The 23,532-nt window shown below is 38.4% G+C and overlaps 3 protein-coding genes and 1 long non-coding RNA gene across 7 annotated transcripts; all 4 read right to left on the bottom strand.

The window, feature by feature from the left end:
• Nucleotides 1–2,286: 2,286 nt before the first annotated feature.
• Nucleotides 2,287–7,700, bottom strand: LOC112177731 (probable LRR receptor-like serine/threonine-protein kinase At3g47570). Its single transcript, XM_040510400.1, is given in 4 exon segments — nucleotides 2,287–2,900; nucleotides 3,012–3,377; nucleotides 3,380–5,631; nucleotides 5,845–7,700. Coding segments are annotated over 3 exon segments (2,994 nt in total). The 5' UTR covers nucleotides 5,628–5,631; nucleotides 5,845–7,700; the 3' UTR covers nucleotides 2,287–2,520.
• Nucleotides 7,701–9,012: 1,312 nt separating this feature from the next.
• On the bottom strand, nucleotides 9,013–11,402 carry LOC112176856. The gene is made up of 4 exons (XR_002927175.2): nucleotides 11,172–11,402; nucleotides 11,040–11,086; nucleotides 9,951–9,992; nucleotides 9,013–9,839 (listed from the first exon to the last, which is right to left on the bottom strand). It is a non-coding gene; the product is annotated as an uncharacterized LOC112176856 (long non-coding RNA).
• A 955-nt stretch (nucleotides 11,403–12,357) lies between these two features.
• On the bottom strand, nucleotides 12,358–13,958 carry LOC121050445. Its single transcript, XM_040510404.1, has 2 exons — nucleotides 13,213–13,958; nucleotides 12,358–13,055 (listed from the first exon to the last, which is right to left on the bottom strand). Exons 1-2 carry the CDS (start codon nucleotides 13,427–13,429, stop codon nucleotides 12,865–12,867), a joined length of 408 nt encoding a protein of 135 aa, XP_040366338.1. The 5' UTR covers nucleotides 13,430–13,958; the 3' UTR covers nucleotides 12,358–12,864.
• Nucleotides 13,959–17,925: 3,967 nt separating this feature from the next.
• On the bottom strand, nucleotides 17,926–19,873 carry LOC112176855 (RNA polymerase II C-terminal domain phosphatase-like 4). 4 transcript variants are annotated; one of them, XR_005802998.1, is made up of 3 exons: nucleotides 18,998–19,872; nucleotides 18,448–18,706; nucleotides 17,926–18,372 (listed from the first exon to the last, which is right to left on the bottom strand). XR_005802998.1 is itself a non-coding variant. In XM_040510403.1 (3 exons), exons 1-3 carry the CDS (start codon nucleotides 19,758–19,760, stop codon nucleotides 18,657–18,659), a joined length of 330 nt encoding a protein of 109 aa, XP_040366337.1. In that variant the 5' UTR covers nucleotides 19,761–19,873; the 3' UTR covers nucleotides 17,926–18,656. The 4 variants fall into 4 exon arrangements, 3 of the variants coding, with proteins under 3 accessions (XP_040366337.1, XP_040366336.1, XP_024170726.1); XM_040510403.1 differs by having other exon boundaries at nucleotides 17,926–18,706; nucleotides 18,998–19,249; nucleotides 19,733–19,873; XM_040510402.1 differs by having other exon boundaries at nucleotides 17,926–18,706.
• Between the last annotated feature and the right edge of the window lie 3,659 nt (nucleotides 19,874–23,532).

Below are 23,532 nucleotides of genomic sequence, written 5' to 3'. Positions count from 1 at the left end.
CTCTTTCTCTTATATTTCAAACATACCGGTCAGTTCGGGTTCCGCGGTTTAAGTACAAAAGAAACCAAACCAACCCAATTCATAAATGGTTTGGTTCGGTATTGAACCGATTTTCAATTTTTAAAGTTAAAAAACCTTAACCAAACCATATTTATCGGTCGGTTTTGACCGGTTTGGCCGGTTTGTATAATGTTTTGCACACCCCTAATTTTAAAGGCATTTATTGTATTCTTGATTAATTGCGATGTAATCATTATTTTGAAATTTATGGAAAAACGTAACATTAGCAATATTTTATTGTCCAATTGATTTCTTGTTTGAAATTGATAACTAAAGTATATTACCTTCAGTCCAAAATAGTAAACTTTATAATTGTTCCATAATTAGTGATCTGCAATTATGATATTATCTAATCACAACCATTGACAAAAACACATTCATGATTCATGATGACGATATCCACTATTCAGATGTTAGAAGATTGCTGGATTGCAGAATGGATTACTGTGAAGAAGAAAGGGAAGACATGGAGTTGCCGCTATTTGACTTCACCACTATTGCTGATGCCACTGATAACTTTTCAAGCAACAACAAACTGGGACAAGGCGGTTTTGGACCTGTGTACAAGGTAATGCAATTGTATGCAAATTGAAATGAGCTACCCTTATGATAAATTTCATGACTTTTATGAACAACGATCAATAGGGTACATTGATAGGAGGGAAAGAAATAGCTGTAAAGAGGCGATCCAAGGAATCTGGTCAAGGAATGAGGGAGTTCAAAAATGAAGTTATACTGATAGCCAAACTTCAGCACCGTAATCTTGTGCAGCTTTTGGGCTGCTGCATTCAAAATGATGAAAAAATGTTAATATATGAATACACGTCCAACCGGAGCTTGGACTTCTTTATATTTGGTATGATCCTTTCCAAGCTCAACTACATGGATTTACAGTCATATCATCCTCCATTGGTTTTACTTAATCCACTAGGATTTATTCATAGTGCCTTATATTTGTCATAGAATTTGATTAGACATTTTTATTTCACATTTATATGCCTTATTTATAGGTAAGATTTCACAAGTTTAAAAAAAAATCAAGTTTCTCTCTATATCTCTATATCTAAGGTTCTCTCATTATCTCACATTTTCTCTTTCATACATTTTATCTTGTAATTAGGTATAAGTACGATATATACATATTTGTACCTTTTGATTAGATTGAGAATATATTCTATGTTTTGTTTTCCTGCTTCGTATGTCTAGGTAGATTAAATCTCTACGATACAACTTCAAATACCTACTACATAGATACAAATGAGGCAATAATGTTTGAATTTTTGTTCTAATGTTTTTCATCCTATAATGTAGGTATATAAGTATTAGACCTACATCTTAGGTACATTAAGTTATATGAATGCATTCAGTCTTCTTTATCTGAAAATTATTATTGATGAATTGTAAATTTTGGAATTTGAATTTAAAATTTAAAATTGAGCTAAAATTGTTATCTAATTAGTGAATTTGAAATTATTTACCTTATTTAATTCCATGGGCAAAATGGACTATTAAAAAAAGCAAATGGACCGCAATTAATAAGAAAATATGCGCGGACTAGATCTAATTTTTATATAACAAAAAGGACTTGAATCGAATTAACTCTTTTCAAATTCTTAGGCAAATGAATATATACTACAATGGATGAACATAAAGGTACGAGCATCAGAGTTGGCCAAGGCTTTAAATGATCAATGGGAAGACCAAGGTTCAATCCTTGGTGCCTTAATTGGGTTTTTGATTGAATTTTCAATCAACCAATGGTCCACCACGTGGTGGGCTGTGGACCTTGCATGTGAGAGAGTTGGACTTGGAAAGTTTGACTTGCGTGTTGAGGAATTGAGGATGGATTTGGAATGTTCTGCAAATTTCGGCGATATCTCGTGATGATATCGATATATTTCCTGAAATATCGGGAAATTTCCAAAATTTCGGTTGAAAGATATGTGGTATGCAAAAGATATATCGCCCCTTAAAAAAAACAAAAATTTCGGCGAAATTTTGACAAAATTTTCGAATTTTTAGTCATTGATAGTAATAATCATATTCATTACATTAGACTAATATTACTGTTTGTTTTTAATGATTTCCTCAGCAACTGTAGCAGAAACACAAAAATCACACACAACACAAAAATACATACTCAATATCAATTTCATGCTCACTTGATAAAATTCAGGATCACAACATCACCCAATGAACGTCGGGTTGATGTAGTACAACTGATCAAGCTGATGACACCTCTAACTTGATTCATTGATTCAATTTAGGATTACAGATTTACACATTAAGTATTAGTACTATTTTTTATTCTTTTTAGTACATTAACATGCAAATTTCAAGAACCACCATAAATGGTAGCAACAAGACTTAGAGAGACAATTCAAAAACAAAACGGATCAGAATACAAGATCCATACAACAATTTATTAGCCATCATAAAACATTAATAATTTGAAAGGTTCTAGCCGAGAAGATTGCGCTTAATGGATTGCAATTCAGATGCAACATCATTGATATCCTTTCTGTTTGTGGGGGATTCAACAGAACATGCAATTCCTATACCAAGTATCAAAGTCAAGCACTCTTCAATTTTTTGTGCTCTCACACTCAATCGGCTATGCCTGTGAGCTTCAGCGACATTGGTGGTGCCTTCTTGAAGAACTAGTGATATTGAAATCTCGGAGACAAGTTCAGGGAGAGCTGTCTTCACATAATTATGAAGATTCAAGCCGTCATTGAACATGTGATCAGTGGGTCTCTTTCCTGTAAACATTTCTAACAAGAGAATGCCAAAGCTGTAGACATCCCCATGTGTTGATACCTCACTTCCCATACCATACTCTACAATTCAAACAATATCACAAATATTTGTCACTACATCTGTGCATAAATCAAATACATCTGATTATTTTTGAAATATTTTACAGCAAAACAGGGTAAGAGAAACATTACCTGGTGCAGCATGACCAATTGATCCTCTAAGTCCAATAGAGCTCGATTGATTTCCAGAAACACTCATGGTTGGTTCTGAGAGAAACTTTGACAGCCCAAAGTCAGAAACACGTCCAGTCAGGTCACCATCCAAGAGAACATTACTTGGCTTGACATCACAATGAATGATCGGTGTTTCACAATGGTTGTGAAGATAATCCAATGCACTAGCAACATCAATTGCAATGTCGATCCTCTGAATAAGACTTAAAATTTTGGGTGCTTCTGTTACCTCTCCAGATCCAGTTGATGGATGCAACCACTCCTCCAAGCTCCCGTTGTCCATGAACTCGTAAACAAGAGCCATGAAATCATTGCCTCCGAATCAATACTTGAACATGCAGTTAAGATCTTGATCAGATTTCGATGTCTAATATTTCTCAACGCCTCACATTCCGCCATGAAACTCTTAGATGCTCCCCGGTGTAACATGTTAAGCACCTTCACAGCGACAACAACTCTATCATCAGCAAGAATTCCTTTGTACACAGACCCAAAAGCACCCACACCAATCAAATTAGCTGAAGAGAACCCGTCAGTAGCTTTGAGGAGTGTAGCATATGAAACTTGCAAAACAGGGTTCCCCAAAGTGCTTAATTTAGTTTCTTTCCTTTTCTTACGAAGAAAGAAAAAAGACAGCACTATAGTCAATCCGAAAAGAGTGAATCCGGAGACTAAAGAGATCATTACTTTCATTCTACGAGACAATCCTCCTCCATTAGACTTGCATACAGGAAGTCGAAGATTAGCAATACCGCCGCAAAGTCTAGCGTTTCCAACAACTGAAGTGGCACTTGCAGTCTTAAAAACACCACCAGTTGGTACTGCTCCCGAAAATTGATTGAAGGATAGGTTCAGATTTACCAAACTTCCAAAGCCCTCGAAGAACTGTGGAACATCTCCTGACAAGTTGTTGAGGGAAAGGTCTAAATCTCGAATCCCTCTCAATTCCTTCATAGATGAAGGAATGAGCCCTTCTAAGAAGTTGCCTTGCAAGTGTAGGACGTCCAAACTCTCACAACTACCGAGGCTACTAGGAAGTTGTCCTGATAACATGTTGTCAGAAACGTCGAGTGCAGCTAGATTCTTCAACTTTCCAATCTCAACGGGAAGGGAACCAGTAAAGTGGTTTGTTGACAAGTTTAAAGAAATTGATAAAAAGAGAAGACCAATAAGTAATTGCTGAGGTATTCTTTGCTCTAAGTTATTTTGGGAAAGATCCAACTCTATCAACTCGTGACATTCTCCTAGGATTGAAGGGATGCTGCCATTGAGATTATTTCCTTGCAAGTAGAGAATGTTTAACTTTGTTAAATTTCCAAGAGAAGATGGAATGCTCCCTGATAATTTGTTGCCATGAAGATAAATTTCCACAAGCCTTGAAGCTTTCCCAATATCTGTGGGGATGCTACCTGTGAAGTTGTTTGCCTCCATACTCAGTGCTAACAAGTTCACAAGATTCCCTAACCCAGGTGGGATGCTTCCCTGTAGGTGGTTTCCTCCAAGTGAAAGGCCTAAGAGATTGGCTGAGAGATTGAATACTGATGTGGGCAACGTTCCTCCAAAATTATTGTTATCGAAGGACAACCGAGAAAGTTGTGTGGCATTGATCAGTTCTGAGACAAAACTCAAGTCACCATTTTTACCGCTTCCAAGATTATTATCATAGAAACCGACCACCATAAGGTTATGAAGATTTCGAAAATTTGGCACTTGTCCAGTGAGTTTGTTTGATGAACATAGAAACGACACAAGATTTGTTGCATTGGATATTGACCAAGGAATGGCCCCGGTAAATTGATTTTGGAAAATAGAAAAGATTTGAAGGTTAGGAAAACCATTGCTCAAGTTTGGTGGAAGACTTCCTTGAATTTGGTTTACTGATACCTCGAATTGAATTATACCAGAGAGATTATACATGCAGGAAGGGATGATACCAGACAACCTATTTTTGGCAATTGAAAAAATTGTTAATTTTCTCAACTGGCATAGAGAACTAGGAATGCTTCCTTCTAAGTTATTAGAAAGTGTAGAAAATGCCTCGAGAGAAGAAAGGTTCCCCAAAGAAGGAGGGATCTCCCCTGTTAGATTGTTGAATTGCACAGTAAAATTCTGAAGCTTTGACAAGGAACTCAATTTGGGAGGAATTTTACCCACTAGATTGTTTCTACTAAGAAAGAGAGATAAGAGTTTGAAGCAATTGGATATATTGGCGGGAATGGTGCCAGTAAATGAGTTATTGTGTAGATGCAATACCTGCAGTCTATGCAAATGCCCAATTTGAGGAGGGATTTGATGAGTGAAGCTATTGTTCTTGAGATTTAGCTCCCTTAAGAAGCTTAGATTTCCTATGTGTGGAGATATGGATCCCACCAACGCTAGAGGCCCCAGCTCCAGCTTTGTCACCCTTTGGCGATGTCGTCGACTGCAGGTGACGCCGTGCCACAGGCAAAAGTGAAGGGTTTCATTCCATGAGCTTGTGACCCGGTTCGGATCGTGTTGTATTTGAGCTTTGATTGCTAGCAATGCCAGCCTATCCGTCTCATTCCCTTCGAGTCTCGGATGGTTCAATTGCATGGATCTACAACAGAAAATGGACACGGAATTTAAAACTAATGAGTATATCAAAACCAATTTCATAACCGAAACTCCCCCCATTTTTAATTTCTTCTTTGGACTAAAGAGACCGAGATAAATATGGGTGGTGTTGGGTTGTGAAATAGGTAGTTTTATGTTAGGCATGACAATCTAATTTATACGATAGGAAGATTTAGAATATGTGATCAAGAAGTACTCGAAGGGATGGAGAACCACTGTTGATTGATTCGTTGCATTCTTCCAAAAGAAGACCGACTTAACTCGCTTGCTTCCAACTAGAGACGACTCTCGTTTTCCAAAGAACTGTTCTTAGTGTGTATTGTATGGTTACAATAAGTTTGTTGAACGTAAAGGATGTGAAAGTCATAAATGTCAGCTATCATATGACTTGAAGCAGGGAACTATTGAAACAGTTTGTGAGCAAGTTCAAACATATTGACAAGCTGGGTATTTCCCAAGTCTAAAGAGAGGTTATAGACGGAGGGAGGGAGAGTGCCAAAGAACAAAGTAAAGCCTAATGGTTGATCTTTCAACTGGCCTAGAGAACTAGGAGCCTAGGAATACTCCCTACAACTCTACAAGCTGTTCCTATATGCATCAAACATTTCAGACTAAAGAGGCTCGATCCCCAGGAAGGAATTATCTTGTAAAACAAGTATTCAAAGCTCAGGTAGGGAGCCGGTTTCCAAATGACATATTCCGTACCAGCATATTGTTTCCGAGGTTGAGAATGATGACTGAAGATTACCAGAGTGGGTTATTGTCTAGACGTAATACCTCCAATACGCGCAGCATGAAAATGTTGAATTTCAGAAGGAACTTAATGACTGAAGCTACTATTTTTGATGTGTGGTTCCTCCGAAAAGCTTAGATTTCCCATCTGTGGAGGCATGAAACCTGCCAACTTTTGGGCCTGGGTTCGAACATAGCAATTCTCTGACAATGTCACCAACTGCAGGTGCCACAAACGAAAATGGATGGAGTCGTTCCGCGAGCTCTAAGCAATCATGCACAATTTGAGCTTAGATGGCTAGCAGTGCAGGCCTATCCGTTTCATTTCAACATAATACAGAACCCAAACAGTTAAAATGACAGAGAAAATGGAGAGATGGTCTGTGGTATGTATGTGGAAGTCTGTGAGACGAAAGTGGAAGTGGTATCTTCTGGACAGGCAACTCGAAACCGCTGTAGAGCTTATTGTTTGCAGGTCCTTATTTTTCAATGAACTTAGAACAGATACAACTAGATACACACTCTGGAATATTATTTGCGGAAGAAATCTTGTTTGGGTGAACAAATTTTACTCAAGGCCAAAATCCAACTCCCTCTTCCAAGGGCTAAAGGTAATACCAATATAGATTTCATCCTCACTTGGTAAAATACAAAATATCTAAATCATGCTCACTTCGTCGAAACATATGTCATCAATCCTTGAAAAGACCAATGAACACGCACGAACTCCAAATTTCAATCCTAACCAAAACTTGAACTTGGGTATAACAAAGATCATGTAATGTTTAGAGGGTCGTATTAAGGTCGGAAATTGACCGACGAAGACTAAAACCACCGCTGCAAACCGTGAACCCGAAGCAGCCTCAACACCTCAAAATTCTAATTCTTGCAAACCCAATTAAAATTGAAAAATCAAATACACAATCATGTAGAGCTCATCAAGTCGACCAACTTTTATACCTGAGCTGAAACCCAACGTCGCCGGAAAACACAGTAAATGGCCGGAAAACTCACAAACTTCAAATCCTTAATTCTCTCTCCCAGGTTGACGAATGGAAAATAAAATACTACAGGCTTCTTCACCTCGCCAAGACAAAGTTACCGCCACCAGTCTCGCTTGCAGCCGTAGCCGGAGAATCTTTCGGGCTTTGTCCTGCCCCCGTCGCTGCTAGTTCGGAGAAGGAAGGACCAGGCACTGCTTCGAGCCACGGAGAGGAAGCTAAAGGCGCTAGTGCGACGTCGGGCGATGGCCGGAAAGTGAAGAAATTGTCGGATCGTCCGTCGCTGCAAAACAGGTCGGTTTGGGCTGTGATGTGAGGCTTCTCGAGCTGTTCCAACTTGTATATAGTCTAATCCGACAGTCCTAATCAAATGGTGATTAAAATGAACGGTCCAGATGTTGCCGCCTCTAATTTCTATTTTTAATTAAATTTCTGGATAGTTCGGTGTCTGAAAATTCCCACCAACTCATAACGACCTCTAGTTTAATCCTATCGCTCGAAAGATAAAATTTGAAAAATCAAAAATTTAAATAATTTTTGAAAGCTATATGTAAAGAGTTTTAAAAATAATAGAGATTCAAATAAAAATAGCTCGAAATTATTTTTCTTTTCAAAAATAGAAAACCGAAATTCCGAGATCTCACAATCCAACCTCCTTAAAAGAATTTCATCCCGAACTTCAAATAAGAGTACTTGGTAGTAGAATTCTTCAATATCTGTCTCACAATGTTGTTTCTGTGCTATTTCTCCAGTCATAAATCTTACAGTAGAAAGTAGTACTCATAATTTGCATTCATTAATCAATTAGCATTCAACTTCAGAACATCTAGGGGGATCCGACGATCAGTCGAGGGGAGTTCAGTGTTGTAACTATATAAACACAGATAGCTAAGTCCGTTTATACTTTTTTCACATTACTTTCTGTATAACGAACCACAATTACTTCCTTTACGTAGTTCATGTCACTTCGACTATTTGCCATTTCCCACTCGATGCATTCTAACTTCACCACAAATAACCATATGCCAAAGTACTAGTCTGATAGCATCCAAATCAATTCCAATTTCCAATGTCCATTCTTCCAATACAATTCCTTGAACCATATATAAGAACCTTACTTCTTATATCAAACAAATGTCAACAAGGAAATATCCTTCAGTATTCTAGTTCTGATTTCACCTTTGTCAATCTCCGTCAAATTCTGCCTTCTGAGTCCAATACTGCTTCATAATTCAAACTTCACAAATTCCAGAGTTTGACTATTGAACCAAATGATGCATATGTCCATTAAAACGCAATTCACCAGTAGTTGTACAACGACACTGCTCAATAGCTGAATAAACTAATTTCACCCACTTCTGCATTTTCAATTACTTAAGCATACTAGACGATGAATCTTTCTCATAGGCTTGTCATGTGATCTGAAACTGACCATAGATTACACACAAAGTAGAAAACTCATCTACAGATATAACCAATTGAAACCATGTGTTTTCTCACTATCACTACTTGTTTTGGGATCACTACTCGTTGAAAAACAACTCAGAGGTGTTGAAACAAAAAAAAAAAAGGAATAAAAAATAAAAGAAGCAACTAGAAAAAAAGAAAAAAAAAAAAAAGAAGACAGAAAGTCTATGAAAGCCAAAGGCCCACGTCATATTTGCTCACAAGCTTATCAAATACTAGAGTTTGAGTGCAACCCGTACGGGGGAGCTTCCATGATAAAGATTACAGCTATCTTTTGGTGTTTCAATGCATATCAAATACAAGAGTCTCTCTAAAACTCAATCATACCATCAGTGCATTATATAAAAAGCCAAGAGGGCTGTGCCGAAAAGAAAAAGAAAAACAGAAGCAGAAAGAGAAGGAAAGCAAAGGAGAGTAGGAGACAGAGGAGAAGCCGCAGCGTGTTCCACAGGAATCAAAGGTGGGGAGTACGTCTGCAACTCTTTATGGTTTTACCATTTTCAAAGCTCCGGTGGCGGTGCCTTTCGGTGCCAATACTGTGTCAGAGCTTCGTTCGGCGTGCCTTAGGGTGCTGAAATTACTTTCAAATGTCTGGTGGCGGTGCCTTACGGTGCCAATACTGTTTTCAGAACTTTGAAACTACGAGCCTTAGGGTGCCGATATCATCCTCAAGTTTCGGCAGTTTAATAAGCCGGAACTGACAGAGGACCCTTTGTGGATCACCATCCAGACCTTGCTTCCATATAGGGTCGTGATTCAACATAAAAATGATAACAGGAACTCTGTCAACTTCACTTAAACACCACATATAATTACCCCCTGCATCCTTTCAAAGCACCATAGCCAAAAAGAGCCAGTCCCGATCTTCATTCTAAAACGCCTATTCTCAAAATAGCCAATGGGTAAATAAAAGAAGGCCTCACCCTTGAGTTTAAATCCTAGAGTTCTGATACTTGGCTACAGTATAGTCGTTGTTCCTGTCTCCGGCCACCTGCAAAAACATGGAAATAGGCTATCAAAATAAATACAATTCTGCAGCAGACTTTAAACTTAATGTCTGCAAATAAGTTGGAACAGCTAATACTCTAAAGAAGAAACTCACCTTTAGAATGCTGTGACTACTATCACCTGGTCCGACTTGAGCCTGCACAGGAAACAAACTTGTTAAAGTTAAATACAAGCTTTGAAGCATTTAATTCCAAGAACAAAGCCAAAATAGCCAAAGAGACAGCCTGAGGCTTTTAACATTGAAAGATGACAAACAAGAAAGAAAGCTGGGCAGTGGGATTGCAAGGCAGGTCTCAAGTTGTCAAAATTAATCACACTCTTTGTGGCAGCCAATTCCAAGACAGGTCTGATGGACAGGTTCTTATATTTGCAAATGGTCAAGACAATTAAATGAGACAGACCAGGACTTGATCTCAAGGGGTGACAAGTATGTGTTCGTGGGTGCAATGTGTCAAGAGAAGAAAGAAAAATAAGAATTTGCAAACTTCAGAGCCCAATTATGTGCACAAGTTTGGTAGCATTCGTCATCCAAAAAGCTTCGAAGCGATGCCAATATAAAAGCCAAATGAGAAAAGTCTTGGCGGTGGCACTTTTATCTGGGCATGAAGCTTTAATCTAAGTGTGGTCAATGTCATCCAAACCATTTCAGAACTTGACAAAGCATAAAGCAATAAATATATGTATAAAGAAAAAACAAAGAATGAGTGCTATGGTGATGTGCAGGCCACGAGATAGATTAATTAAGCTATGCATAAGACAAAAGGGCTTAATTAACAAAATGTCCAACACAATTGCAGAAGATGACAAAGTGGCATTGCAGACCATCAATTCATGCACAAGACAAAAGTTTAATCAACAGATTCGAAGGAAAAGCTTGGCTTTGGTCTTCTAGTCAAGTTTGAAAGTTCAATGAATGTTTAGCGGTGGCATCACATTTAAATATGAAACTCTAATCCAAGTGTAGGTCAATATCCTCAAAACCATTCCAGAATTTCACAAAGGCACAAAGCAACAAAGAAAAAGGAAGAGTGATTGACGTTCTGGTGGCATTGCAGATAAGAGAGCTTAATTAAGCTATACATGAGACAAAAAGCTTAATTAAATAAGGCAACAAAGCTTTGTACTGGGTTTGTGAATACAAAGGCGAAGAAGCAAAAAGGGAAAACTATAATTGAATACTTACCCGGTACAAATCACCGTGAACCTAGGCCAATTCTCTCATCAAAATCACTGCAAAATATCAAAGGAAGGATGTCAAGACCTGCGTTCTCGGATTACGAAGCCAGAAGCAAAAATAAAGTGGGAATTTTCTTACCCAATTTCTCTTCACGGAATAGGAAGATGAAGCTGATTGCAAGCTTTATGTTGGGGAACTCTTTTGTGTCGAAAACCCAGTTGCAATTCCATCTCCAAGTTGGCTTCCAACCTCAAGTCCATCTTGAAATCCAATTTGCAGAAGTTTGTGTCCTACTGTGTTTCGAATCGGGCGGACCGAAGGTAGTGGAGAGTGAAGCCAAGCAGTCGTGAGAAAGGGAAAATAAAAGAGTGATAAAATAAAAATTATATAACAGTTGGGCCGCTGGGAAGCTTTGGGTTTCTGAGAAGTTTATGGGTGTCCATTGTAAAATTTGATGCCGAAAATAGAAGTTTGGTGCACTTCCCCGAATTCTTTTCAAGAAAAATTGAGACTCGGAGTTCACTCGTTACATTGGGGGTCCATGTATTAAATTTGGGGCTGAGAAAGCTTCATGGATCGAGGAACATGACTCGTGAGGATACAAAAAGAATCCCATGTCCAAATTTGGGCCCATTTGAAGAATTCGACAAAGCATGACGCTACGAGTTTCCATTTCAAAATATCCAAGCTTTGGTTTCGTTAAAAATACCTCGGAACCTAAAAAATATCCTTTTGGTACAAAACCAAGAAAGCTCAAAGCCACAAAGTATGAACTACAATGGTTTGATCCCTTCACAAGGTATGTAGGCAATCTAGCGACCCACTAGATGCAACCACAAATTCAAATCAAATCCCTGACGCCACTAGTCAAATTCACCCAAACACCAGAAAAATCAAATCATTCCCAAATTAACCAAAAGCAAATTCAAGGGCTCTAAACCCTGACAAATAACCCAAACACAAATCTAAAAATAAATGGGTCATCTACCCATTTAATTCTCAAATGCCCGGAACTACATGTGGTTTGATCCCGCAAGGGTATGTAGGCAATCTGGAATCAAATAATCTAGATGCAACCGCATCCCAAACACTATTCCTATTCCAAAAACCCAAGCCTTCCAATGGGTCATCCATTCATTAGAACTCTTGAACTACGAGTAGTTTGATTCCTTCCCGGGTACGTAGGCAACTCATTCCAAAATTCGGATGCAGCCGCAAAAACAAACAACCACACATTGGTTTCTTTATAAATGGAATCAAATGGTGTTTCCCTTGTAACAAGGAATTGTAATTAAGAGACACATTCTGTCTTTAATGGGTCGAACCCGAAATAATTAATACTCTATTCTGTTAATGAATACGAGTGAAATTACGTTGGGTGACATTTTCACTTTGTGCAATTTTTGCGCTAACAAGAGGAACAGACGCGATTGCAAATGTAGGCCATAGATCCTTTGATGGTTTCTGTTGGACCAATACAGTTTGAGAAATGCATCAAATGCCCTTTTATTTAATGTTGTTGTACACCTGGTTCCCCTCTAGGCTTTCATTTTTTAATCATAGTCTTTTTGCATAAAAAAACAAAGGACTAAATTCAGTTTGCCTCTCTCTCCCTTAAAACTCTTTTCCTCGTCTCTCTCCCTAAAAACCCGAGAGCTCCTCTCTCTCTCTCTCTCAACCCTTTCTCTCTCTTCACCTCCACCATGTTGACTTCCCCCTCAGATCACGACCACAATAACTCCGACCCGATCCGAGCCGCTTCTATAGCTTGTTGCAGGATCTCTAGGATTCAATTCAAAACCTTTACCAGCTCCCCACCTCGCTGGAGTTCCTATGTCGAGGAGTCCCACCGCCAGCGCCGCTCCTGGGACGAGAAGCTCACCTTCAACACTGGACCTACCTTGCCGACGCTATTGGCTGGGAATCTGTCAGCGTCATCTCTGGCATCCAGTGGTTCGAGGTTGGCAACACCACGAAGCTCAGGGTCGATCGGATTTCGTTGGGTACTGGGTATCTGGGATTCTGGGTTTCATTGAAAATTAGAAATTTGAATTGGATTTCGGAGGACAAAAAGTGTGTGAAGATGAGCATAGAGGTGGCAATTACAAGGGGGATCAAGTCTTGTTTGCATAGCCGGTGAAGTCTGCATCTTTGGATCGGATCGTAACTAATTGCTCACCTGGTGTTTGTGAGCTTCTGGGCTGAGGTTGGTGGTGGTCCATCGCAGGTAGCCTCCACTGCTTAGTCGCCCACATCGAATTCGAATCGTACGGCTGGTCTCCTCTGATCTCGCCCAATCGGACGCTGGGCCTCCGCTGCCACTTCGCCCCCACCGTCTCTGACAAACCCATTATGAATTGCCCGTCCTTGATCTCCGGTGGCTGTATCTCATCCATCACTTCTATCGAATCCTAATAAAGACTCGAGCTTTATCTCTGTGTTTGTTTTGAAAAATGCTCAGTGGAGGAGGAAATGGAGGTGAAATTGGGAAACTCAGGATGGAAATGGTGAAGATATAAGTGGAGGAGGTGCTCAAGTATTTAGGGCCAGAGAGTTGGGAAACAAGAGATGTAGAGGCCAACACCATTTCTGAGAGGGGGGTTGGGTGTGGGGGTTTATTGTCCTGCGTTTTTTTTTTTTAAGTCTTTTTATTTTAAAATTTTTATTTTACCCGGGCCATGCTATCGATGACAACTCACCGTATGATGTCATGTTCGGAGTTAAATTTGAAATTTAGACTCGGGTGATGGAAATTGAAAGTGTATAGACCATCATGATTAAAAAAAAACAGATCATGGACCAAACTGATGTTTGCTCCAAAGTTTAAGGAGGCAAACTGAATTTAATCCAAAAACAAAATTAAAACAGCTCAGAGGAACATTAGTAGAGACCCGTAGGCTAACTAAAGAAAGGAACAAGGCCAAGGCCCAGTAAGTGATAGCCCAACAAGGCAAAACTCGGGGACGCTGCATGATACGAGATTACGAGAGGCTGCATTTGTGCTTGAGCTGCGTTTCGTATAGTGTATTTCCAATAGTGTTTCTCCCTCTCCCTCAGAAACCGTAGCCGTATGTGATGGTGGCTGGTGTATTTCCAAAAGATGACTCGACTTAATTATTCGCTAGCTTAACTCCAACCCGTGATTGACGACGTGATGGAGGACGACTGTTGTCTGTGTGGTTACAGTAGTTACAAACATACAAGACCAAGTTCAGTCCATAACATGGGATTATTGATTTTTCTAGTCCTCATTTCTTAAATGCCGGGTAAAGAGGGAAAGGAAAATGTCTATAATTCTATATATGTGGATGCTATCTGTTCCTGGCTAGTCCAATCCAATGTCAAGGAGGGGAGGCCAATAGCTTTGTTGAGGTATACCAGCAGCATGTGGCATTGCCTTAGGCTTCAAGGCAAAGAGACAATGACACTAGACTAATTGCATTGAATTTGGATGGAATGGACCGTTCTCGATCGGCTATGTTAAAAGGTTTGAATGCTAGGAAAGGGTTTTCCATGCCATTATTTTTCAATTTGGTTTTGTTCAATGTAAAGGGTATCTGAGCCTGATGACAAAATTCTTAATTTTTTTATAGTTGACCTAGGTAACTAGGAGCAAGTTATTGCTATGTATAAAAAATCTCAATACTGGCTAGACAGGTTCCCCAAGGAAGGAGAGACCTCTCCAGCTAAATTATTATCTGGCATGGGGAAGATAGAATTGGGTTCCTATTCCATTTTTCCTCCACCTAAATGAAACATTATCTCATGAAATCCACTTAACTATAATATTAAGAAAAGAAAATGCAGTAAAAGTTGACTTCCTTCAAACTATTAATACTACTGTATTAGTAATGCATCTCTTTTTTCCAACACGACTGTTTTTGGTGTGTAGTTGCAATTATTGGGTCCAAGGCCTGTAAGCAGCACCAGTTAATGTTGATTTTGTTCTAACTTCTAAGCAAGTCTTTGGTAGTCTCTGTTTTCCTCTGTTTTGTTCATTCATAATTTCATATATATTGATTTTCTTCTATGATTGTATTTTCTAATTTGCATTTCAGTAATTACACGCCAATACAAATTTCATAAACTATATGTTGATTTTTCTAAGCATCTCGTATAACAATAACAAGGTGTGTTTTAATTTCCAGGAAATTAAGATATGACAAGCAAATCAATTTTATGTATATTAATGCCTTCAAGTGAATCAATTATGATAAATCTGATAAAATGTGAAAACCGAAAGTACTGGTGAGGAGGCCTCCGAAGTCTTCGGAGAGACCTCGTAGAGCAAGTTGGCGTCGACGAGGCTCCAAAAGAATGGCGGACCGCGACCCCTTATCGGCTCCGATCGGTAAAGGTCCCAACTTGGATCAACGGTGTAGTAGCCATGTTGGTGTCGGGGCTCGATTTGGACCTACCCTGGAATCAAAGGAAAAGCATGCCAATCATACTAGAGTAGTTCTGGCAGGATCCCCCTGATTGTTGTTGTACCAAACCCAAGAATAAGGTATGCTTTTATGAACTTTCCATTCTATAACATCAATTTACACTGCAATGTTTTGCAGTAATTAGAAGTGATAATCTTCCTGATTGGAAGCTATCGGATATGCTCATCTGATTGTGTAGTGCATATCTTTTGGGTAGCTTGCACATGAGGTCATTTTGTGTGTGTGTGTGTATATATATAGGGCTTCCACTAAGGGATCCCTTTTTTGGGTCTTTTATAGGGATAGGCATTAGACCAACTTTTTGATCATATTTTCACATCTTAACCGTTCAATTTTTAGGTCCTAATGTATAGATCACTTCTGCAAATTTTCAGCCAAATTGGTGATCATTAAGACATCCAAAACTGTTTACACGAACGGACCGAATCTGTCGAACCGGAACCGTTCGTGTTTATAATGATAAATTGTCCTAAAGTTGCTGCAACCTGAAATGTTATCGATGTTCCTATATCTATGCAAAGAACCTTTACTCTGGACTGGGAAGCCTGGATTGCTGCAAATATCCTTCAGAAAGGAAGTAAGTTTATGCATACTAATTGGTCTCATGCCTTCATCTTTACTTGTTGGTTTATATGGAAGTGGCGTAATAAGAACATTTTTGATAATAATTTCCATGGTCCTTATAATGCCAGAGAATCTATTTTGCAATATTTTCTTGAATGGCACAAGAACTCTACTACCATTACCAGTCCTTCTAATTCTAGGATTGAGTTGTTGAGTTGGATTAAACCTACTGCTGGGTATTATAAATTGAATGTGGATGGCTCAAGGTCTAGGGAGGGTGTTCTTGGCTCTGGTAGAGTAATTAGAGATAGCAATGGTTAATGGCGTTATGGTTTTATGTTCAATATTGGTCATGGCGAGGTTTTACAGGCAGAAGCGTGGGGTCTTATAACTGGTCTTCGTATTGCTATCAAGCTTCATATAGATAATCTTGAGGTTGAATCGGATTCAGCTATCCTTATCAACCTTCTTAAGAGTCCTGACACAGGGTTACATCCTCTTGGTACTTTACTCGCAAATTGCAGGAAGCTTATGGAATTTTTCTCCAGCTGTTTATTCACTCACATCTACCGTGACAGAAATATGGTTGCAGATGGGTTGGCAAAGAAAAGCATTGTTCAGGATTGGGGGTTATGCAGGTTGCCTCTAATGCCTAACTTCATTGTCCAAGACGTCCTTGATGATGCTAATGGCCTTGTAAGGCCTAGAGCTGTTGCCACAACTATTTCTTAGTTCTTTTTGTTTTTTTGCTTTCTTTTCTGGATCTTTGACCCCCATTGTACCCAAAAAAAAAATTAGACAATGTCAATGTATCACAAAAGAGTTTTGAGAAGTATTTATACATCAGGGGGATCCAGGAGTTAGCAATCAACTACCGTGGATGGTACATTGTACATTCTTATTGAATTTTACTGAGTAATAAGGAGATTGGAAAACCTTTGTTTTAGAAGAAGGGTGGAAACTTCATCACTTGATTGATATAGCATTAAAAAAGATAAGCAGAGAAGACCATAATAATATGTAGGAAAATTCAACTAATCACCCATAATTCACTGAGGGTATTGCACTAATAATCATCGTTCTTCAGATTGTTTGCGTACCGTCGGATTAGAACTGAATACTACACTCTTGAGACCTTCAAAAAGGAGATCCACAAGCCACAAATGACCGTCGGATTAGAACTGAAAGCACGTCATATTACATGATCTAGGGATATTAGTGCAAGAAAAGTTTAGAAATGCTCGTTTCTTCTTTCACTTCTTTAATTATATAGCAATCCGTTATTAGTTAATAGGATTCTGAATTGCCTCATACAAGTTTTGGCCAGCTGATGTTCATGAGACTTGGAAAACACTGCAAGCTATGATTGATTGATTTTCACACATTTTTATGTTTTAATTCTCAAATATTGCATCTAAGTCCAGATTAATCATGCGAGAAAGACTAAATAGGCATCAAGTATCAACTGGAGACTGCACATCACGTCAGATCGATATAAGTTATAAACTGAATCAACCGTACCAAATCTAGGAGATGTACTTTTGCAGAACCGTGCCTAAAATCAAATTAACGATAGTGATTACTAAGGAGATGACCATGATCAGCCCTGAGCATTTACAGATAACCAATACTTGATCAAACAATAACAGATTTTTAAGATCCTACTCCCATTTCATTCTCAAATTAAATTATGTTTGATGAAATACTAGCTGTATCTCCAAAATACCCCCCTCTCTATCGTCTTCACCCAAAAACACATTTTTTCTACTTTGGCATCCGAGGATACTTGAGAGGCATTGCTTCCATGTCTTTCCCATCACTACTATGCTAAGGAACTTCAAGTCGAATTGAATGCATAAACGAAGATATCAACAAACCACTAATAGTAAAAGCTAATTCATTCACAAGTGAAAGGACTACAAACATTGAACCCACAAATATTAGTATTCCCACACGACAAAAGCATTACAACTAAAAACATATCGAGCAAACTAATGTACCCATATTACATCAGGGGATGTAAGTGCACTAAAAAAAATTTGTCTTTACAGTATGTTAACATGGAAATAAACTATTGGAGTCTAACTAAAGGATAACTATATATCTCCAAAGGGAAGCTGTTGAACAAAAGAATTTGAATCATCACCCAGTGGCTTGGTCTTGCTTCTGCTTTCTCCAGAAAGATTTGATTACTGAAATCAAAGGACTTTGCACAATCGAACCAACTAACAGTCTCACCTTCAGACCAGCTGGGGTGGGGTTATCTTATTTTCCTTGAAATTGTTGAGGCTTTTGGTAAGCATCAGAGCAGTAGCATAACACTCGTCCTGAGGAATTTCGAAGCTTCAAGTCAGTAGCAGTATGAGTAGTTGATGACATCAATTTGTTTCTGAAGGCAAAACCTTTTCACCAACGATGAGTCTCACTATTGGATTCAGCTTTTGTTGGCTACTTTTCTTTGTCCTGTAATCGTTAAGCAATTTGACAAGAATGGCCATTTGTGAAGGAGGTAAGAGCCTTGTGAGCACGGTCAACAGCAGAGGAACATCAACTATTTGAGTAGCTGTCATTCTCTAAAAGCAGCAATAGCATTAGTACTAGCAGTTCTCCTCTAAATAAACACACTAGTTAAGGCGCTCCCTGTGTAGATGTTGGATAATCCTTCATGAAAGGAAAGGCCTTGAAGCTTACAACATAAGTAGGAAAAAGTGGGAGTTCATGAAAGCAACATATAATACCTTAGCTATATGGTAAAAATGCTAGTTGTATCAAAAGCTAAATTTTCAACCAAGAGGTAGTTGTCAAACAAGTAAATCTTAGTAGTAAACCTATTACCAATTATTTCCAAAATGAACTTTACAGAACATACCAAATGAACATTACGAAATGATATGCACGAAACATAGTTTGTGACTAGATAGCAACAGAACAAAACCATACATGGTCACTAACCTCTTGACGAATTGTTTCCAAACAGTTGTAACACATCCCTCACATCTACACCAGAAGGATTTATGGCTAGTTCATCACAGAAGATACGGTTGATTACCTTAAGCACTTCAAGAAGTGCTGCAAGATATCCACACTCATCAGTCTTTAACTCAGCATAAGACTTGCATTTAGGTACGCCCATTTTGTGCCTAAAGAAACAATACTTCTCGACAACGATTAGATTGTCCCGGCTTTCCTTTGTCCATGCCGCTTCTGTATCATCAAGAATCAAAACATTAGAATAATTGCAGCCAACCACAGCATCCAGACTCTTATATCGCCCCACGATTCCGTGATCCTCGCAGGATATGACTCTAGAACTGGAAGGGAAATATTCCTTCCTAGGATCAAGCAGGGCAGCCATTAGACCCGCATAGTACCGGTTACCCTTTGTGTATATATACAGCTCAAACATCTTGCTGGCTTCATCCAAGAATCTCCAGACAAAGGGCCTGAGCTTGGTGATCACAGTTTCAAGCACGAACACATCTCGATGAGGATGGGTTCCGATCTTGAGATAGTCTTCTTCAGGTGTCAGATTACAGAGTTGAGTGGTGTGGAGGAGTGTGTGATCCAGATCAAGAACCAAGTGGAGCTTTCTGGAGTTGGAATTGAAACTCAGTGCTCTGGCAAAATTAGGGTTAGAACAACATTTTGAAACTTGAAAAGAAGAAGCTTTTGGAAATGAAACATTACCATTGACATCCGGCGAAAGAGTTGCCATCTCCGGCGAGTCGAGAATGAAATTGATTTAGGAAAGAGAGACAGAGAGACAGAGCTATTTTTTTTTTTTTTTTGAGATGAACAGAGAGAGAGAGCTAGAAAGAGAGAAAGAAAGACAGAGAGAGAGAGAGCTATAAAGGAGTATAATATACGCGGTTGAATACGCGTGGAGTAGAATATACGCGGTTGAATACGCGTTTTGATTATTGTATAAAGCGTGTTTTATACAAAAAGCAGTAAAAATAAAAAATAAAAAATAAAAAAAAGTTTTTTTTTTTTTCAAAAAATATTGAACTTTAAGAAAATGAGGTTAAATTGCTATTAGACGTGGTTTTTTTTTATTTTTTTTAGGGTCCTTGACCAAAAGCCCCTGGAATACAGTTGTGATGCTTTAGATATATTGTAAATGGAAGACTAATCAACCAGAGATATATACTTGGTAATTATACATATTTATTTGTTCCAGTACAGGTAGTTGCCTAATTGTTTGACAACCATTGTAATTCAAAAGTGATTTTCTCAACTTCTTTAAGATTTGCCAATAAGCTGGATAGCTCCCTACTGTCAGAATTCTGTCCATCTATAGTAGAGCTTTGAATCTGAATCGACTTCAAGTAATGCCGCCAACATTTGACATGGTTTTCTGTATAGCAGAGAGAATTTTCTTCCCTACAGATTTACTTCTCATAAATGAACTGAAATGAACAATACTCGGAGTTAATAAATCAGCTTAACCGTCCAAGTTTAATAAAAAATCGCTATACAGTACTAAGGCATGTTCACCTAAGGGACTGTTTTTGAGGGACAAGTGAATCTGACGATTGATAATAAATGCACAGTTTTAAGTTGTTATAATTTCTACTTTTATATTTAATACACGGTCGTAGGAAACGAAGACAACAGTGAGATCGTGCAGAAGTCCCAGTAGAAGTTCGAAACGGATCTTCAAATTTAACCGACGAAGAAGGTGAGGATGTGAGTGATGGTCGAGATCGACCTCACCGGAGAAGAAGGTTTCCATCCCCTTGCGTCCTTGCCCTCCGGTCTCTCTCTCTCTGCCATGAAAGCTCTGTCGCTCTCTCCTCGTCGAACTCAGTCCTGGTGCCATTTGGTTTCTCCCTCTCTCTCTCTCCAATCTCTAGTTCTGGCAGAGGAGCACTCTGCCTTCTTCCTCTTGCTACTCCAGCAATGAGCTCGACGACGTCTCTGGCTGAAGACGCTGCTTCTGGTCAGCTCGTCAGCTCGCCGCTTCTGGATCTGGACCAAGACACTAAACGACATCTCCCGCTGAAGACGACTTCTGGTCTTGAGTCTCACGGTTGAACTCCGATAGGGTGCCCAAATCAAATTTTTTTTTTTTTTTTTTTAGTTATGGGACAGAAGGAAAGAAAAAAGAAGTTTTGAATGTCTATTTGGGGGGGGGGGAGGGGGGGAATAGATGTCGATTGGAGGGCAATAGACGTCTATTGGAGAGCAACAGACCTATTGAATTGATATAATCTCTTCGTTTTTTTTTCTTTAATCAAAGTTTTATTTGTCTAATTTTAAGGAGATTAGTTCTCATTCCAGCAACTGAAAGTTCTATTAGGGGGCAATAGAGGTATATTGCCCCTCTATTGGGGGGTAATAGATGTCTATTGGGGGCAATAAACTTTCCGGTGAGGTTTTCAGAAAAGTCCGATGGGCGGCGGCCGGTGATTAGAATCCGGCCAAAGTTGCCCGAAATCCTGCCGCCGGTGAACGGATTCCGCCCCTGTGAGGTTTTCAGAAAAGTCCGATGGGCGGCGGCCGGCGATCGGAATCCACCTTCTTATATTCTATTTGGGTTTTTTCTCACACTTTCATTTGGTTCTTTTTTTGTGCCTTCTTCCATGATCTTCTTTCTATGAGAAACTCAATCTGAAATAATCACAAAAGAAATTTTTTTATAGAAATATATCAGAACTTTACTGACCTTGAGAGTTATAAGTTGATATTTGAATGGACTTGATGAAGGCTATGTTAATCTGCAATCAAACAGTGAAAGGACTAAGATTTTTTTGCACTCATGCAAGTTGCCAAAGAAAAGGCAGCCTGCATTTTCCCTTCATTGTAGTTTATGGCACTACTTTTTCCTCGAGCAGACATTAAAATCAAGCAATGAATTTACCTTAGAGAATCAGTTTACAACTAACTTCCTTACCTGCATAAGATGAAGAAAGAAGGAAGAAGAAAGAGGAAATAACTACTTCTGTCAAAGAGTTTTGAGATTCAATGAATTGTTCTTTGCTTCATTTCAACAATTATCCTATTAAAATTGAAAATTTTGTGAACAAAAATGAGTAAAGATCGATTAGACCATGATGGTACAAAGAACTTGGAAAACAATTAATCAATATAGAAAAAGGTACTAACAAAAGAATGAGATACGTTAATTAGATCTAAGTCCAAAATTCACACCCCTTATTAGATATAGTCCGGTTGATTTTTTTTGTTAATTGCGGTCCTATGACTCAACTGCCACATTGGATTTCTTTCCATTTATATTTTGCTGACTTAACACTACCAATTTTCATTTTCGTGCATTCCGAATATACCCTTATTAAATATCTTAAAAGCTGAAAATACTAATTTTAAAGGCATTTATTGTATTCTTGATTAATTGCGATGTAATCATTATTTTGAAATTTATGGAAAAACGTAACATTAGCAATATTTTATTGTCCAATTGATTTCTTGTTTGAAATTGATAACTAAAGTATATTACCTTCAGTCCAAAATCGTAAACTTTATAATTGTTCCATAATTAGTGATCTGCAATTATGATATTATCTAATCACAACCATTGACAAAAACACATTCATGATTCATGATGACGATATCCACTATTCAGATGTTAGAAGATTGCTGGATTGCAGAATGGATTACTGTGAAGAAGAAAGGGAAGACATGGAGTTGCCGCTATTTGACTTCACCACTATTGCTGATGCCACTGATAACTTTTCAAGCAACAACAAACTGGGACAAGGCGGTTTTGGACCTGTGTACAAGGTAATGCAATTGTATGCAAATTGAAATGAGCTACCCTTATGATAAATTTCATGACTTTTATGAACAACGATCAATAGGGTACATTGATAGGAGGGAAAGAAATAGCTGTAAAGAGGCGATCCAAGGAATCTGGTCAAGGAATGAGGGAGTTCAAAAATGAAGTTATACTGATAGCTAAACTTCAGCACCGTAATCTTGTGCAGCTTTTGGGCTGCTGCATTCAAAATGATGAAAAAATGTTAATATATGAATACACGTCCAACCGGAGCTTGGACTTCTTTATATTTGGTATGATCCTTTCCAAGCTCAACTACATGGATTTACAGTCATATCATCCTCCATTGGTTTTACTTAATCCACTAGGATTTATTCATAGTGCCTTATATTTGTCATAGAATTTGATTAGACATTTTTATTTCACATTTATATGCCTTATTTATTGGTAAGATTTCACAAGTTTAAAAAAAAATCAAGTTTCTCTATATCTCTATATCTAAGGTTCTCTCATTATCTCACATTTTCTCTTTCATACATTTTATCTTGTAATTAGGTATAAGTTCTATATATACATATTTGTACCTTTTGATTAGATTGAGAATATATTCTATGTTTTGTTTTCCTGCTTCGTATGTCTAGGTAGATTAAATCTCTACGATACAACTTCAAATACCTACTACATAGATACAAATGAGGCAATAATGTTTGAATTTTTGTTCTAATGTTTTTCATCCTATAATGTAGGT

Source organism: Rosa chinensis, chromosome 7 (genome assembly GCF_002994745.2).
Source record: "Rosa chinensis cultivar Old Blush chromosome 7, RchiOBHm-V2, whole genome shotgun sequence".
In the NCBI taxonomy this organism is placed as follows: Eukaryota; Viridiplantae; Streptophyta; class Magnoliopsida; order Rosales; family Rosaceae; genus Rosa; species Rosa chinensis.
Note: the sequence above shows the minus strand (reverse complement) of the source record. Positions and strands in the feature narration are given on the sequence as shown.

What these genes read in the sequence shown, in the direction of transcription:
- LOC121050445 (XM_040510404.1), bottom strand. Translation starts at nt 13,429, where the DNA reads ATGGATGAGATACAGCCACCGGAGATCAAGGACGGGCAATTCATAATG. An exon ending in CAGAAGCTCACAAACACCAG is followed by an intron (nt 13,056 to 13,212) that starts GTGAGCAATTAG and finishes AATGAAACCCAG; the next exon opens with AATCCCAGATACCCAGTACC.
- LOC112176855 (XM_040510402.1), bottom strand. Translation starts at nt 19,760, where the DNA reads ATGGCAACTCTTTCGCCGGATGTCAATGGTAATGTTTCATTTCCAAAA. An exon ending in TGGAAACAATTCGTCAAGAG is followed by an intron (nt 18,707 to 18,997) that starts GTTAGTGACCAT and finishes CCTTTCATGAAG; the next exon opens with GATTATCCAACATCTACACA.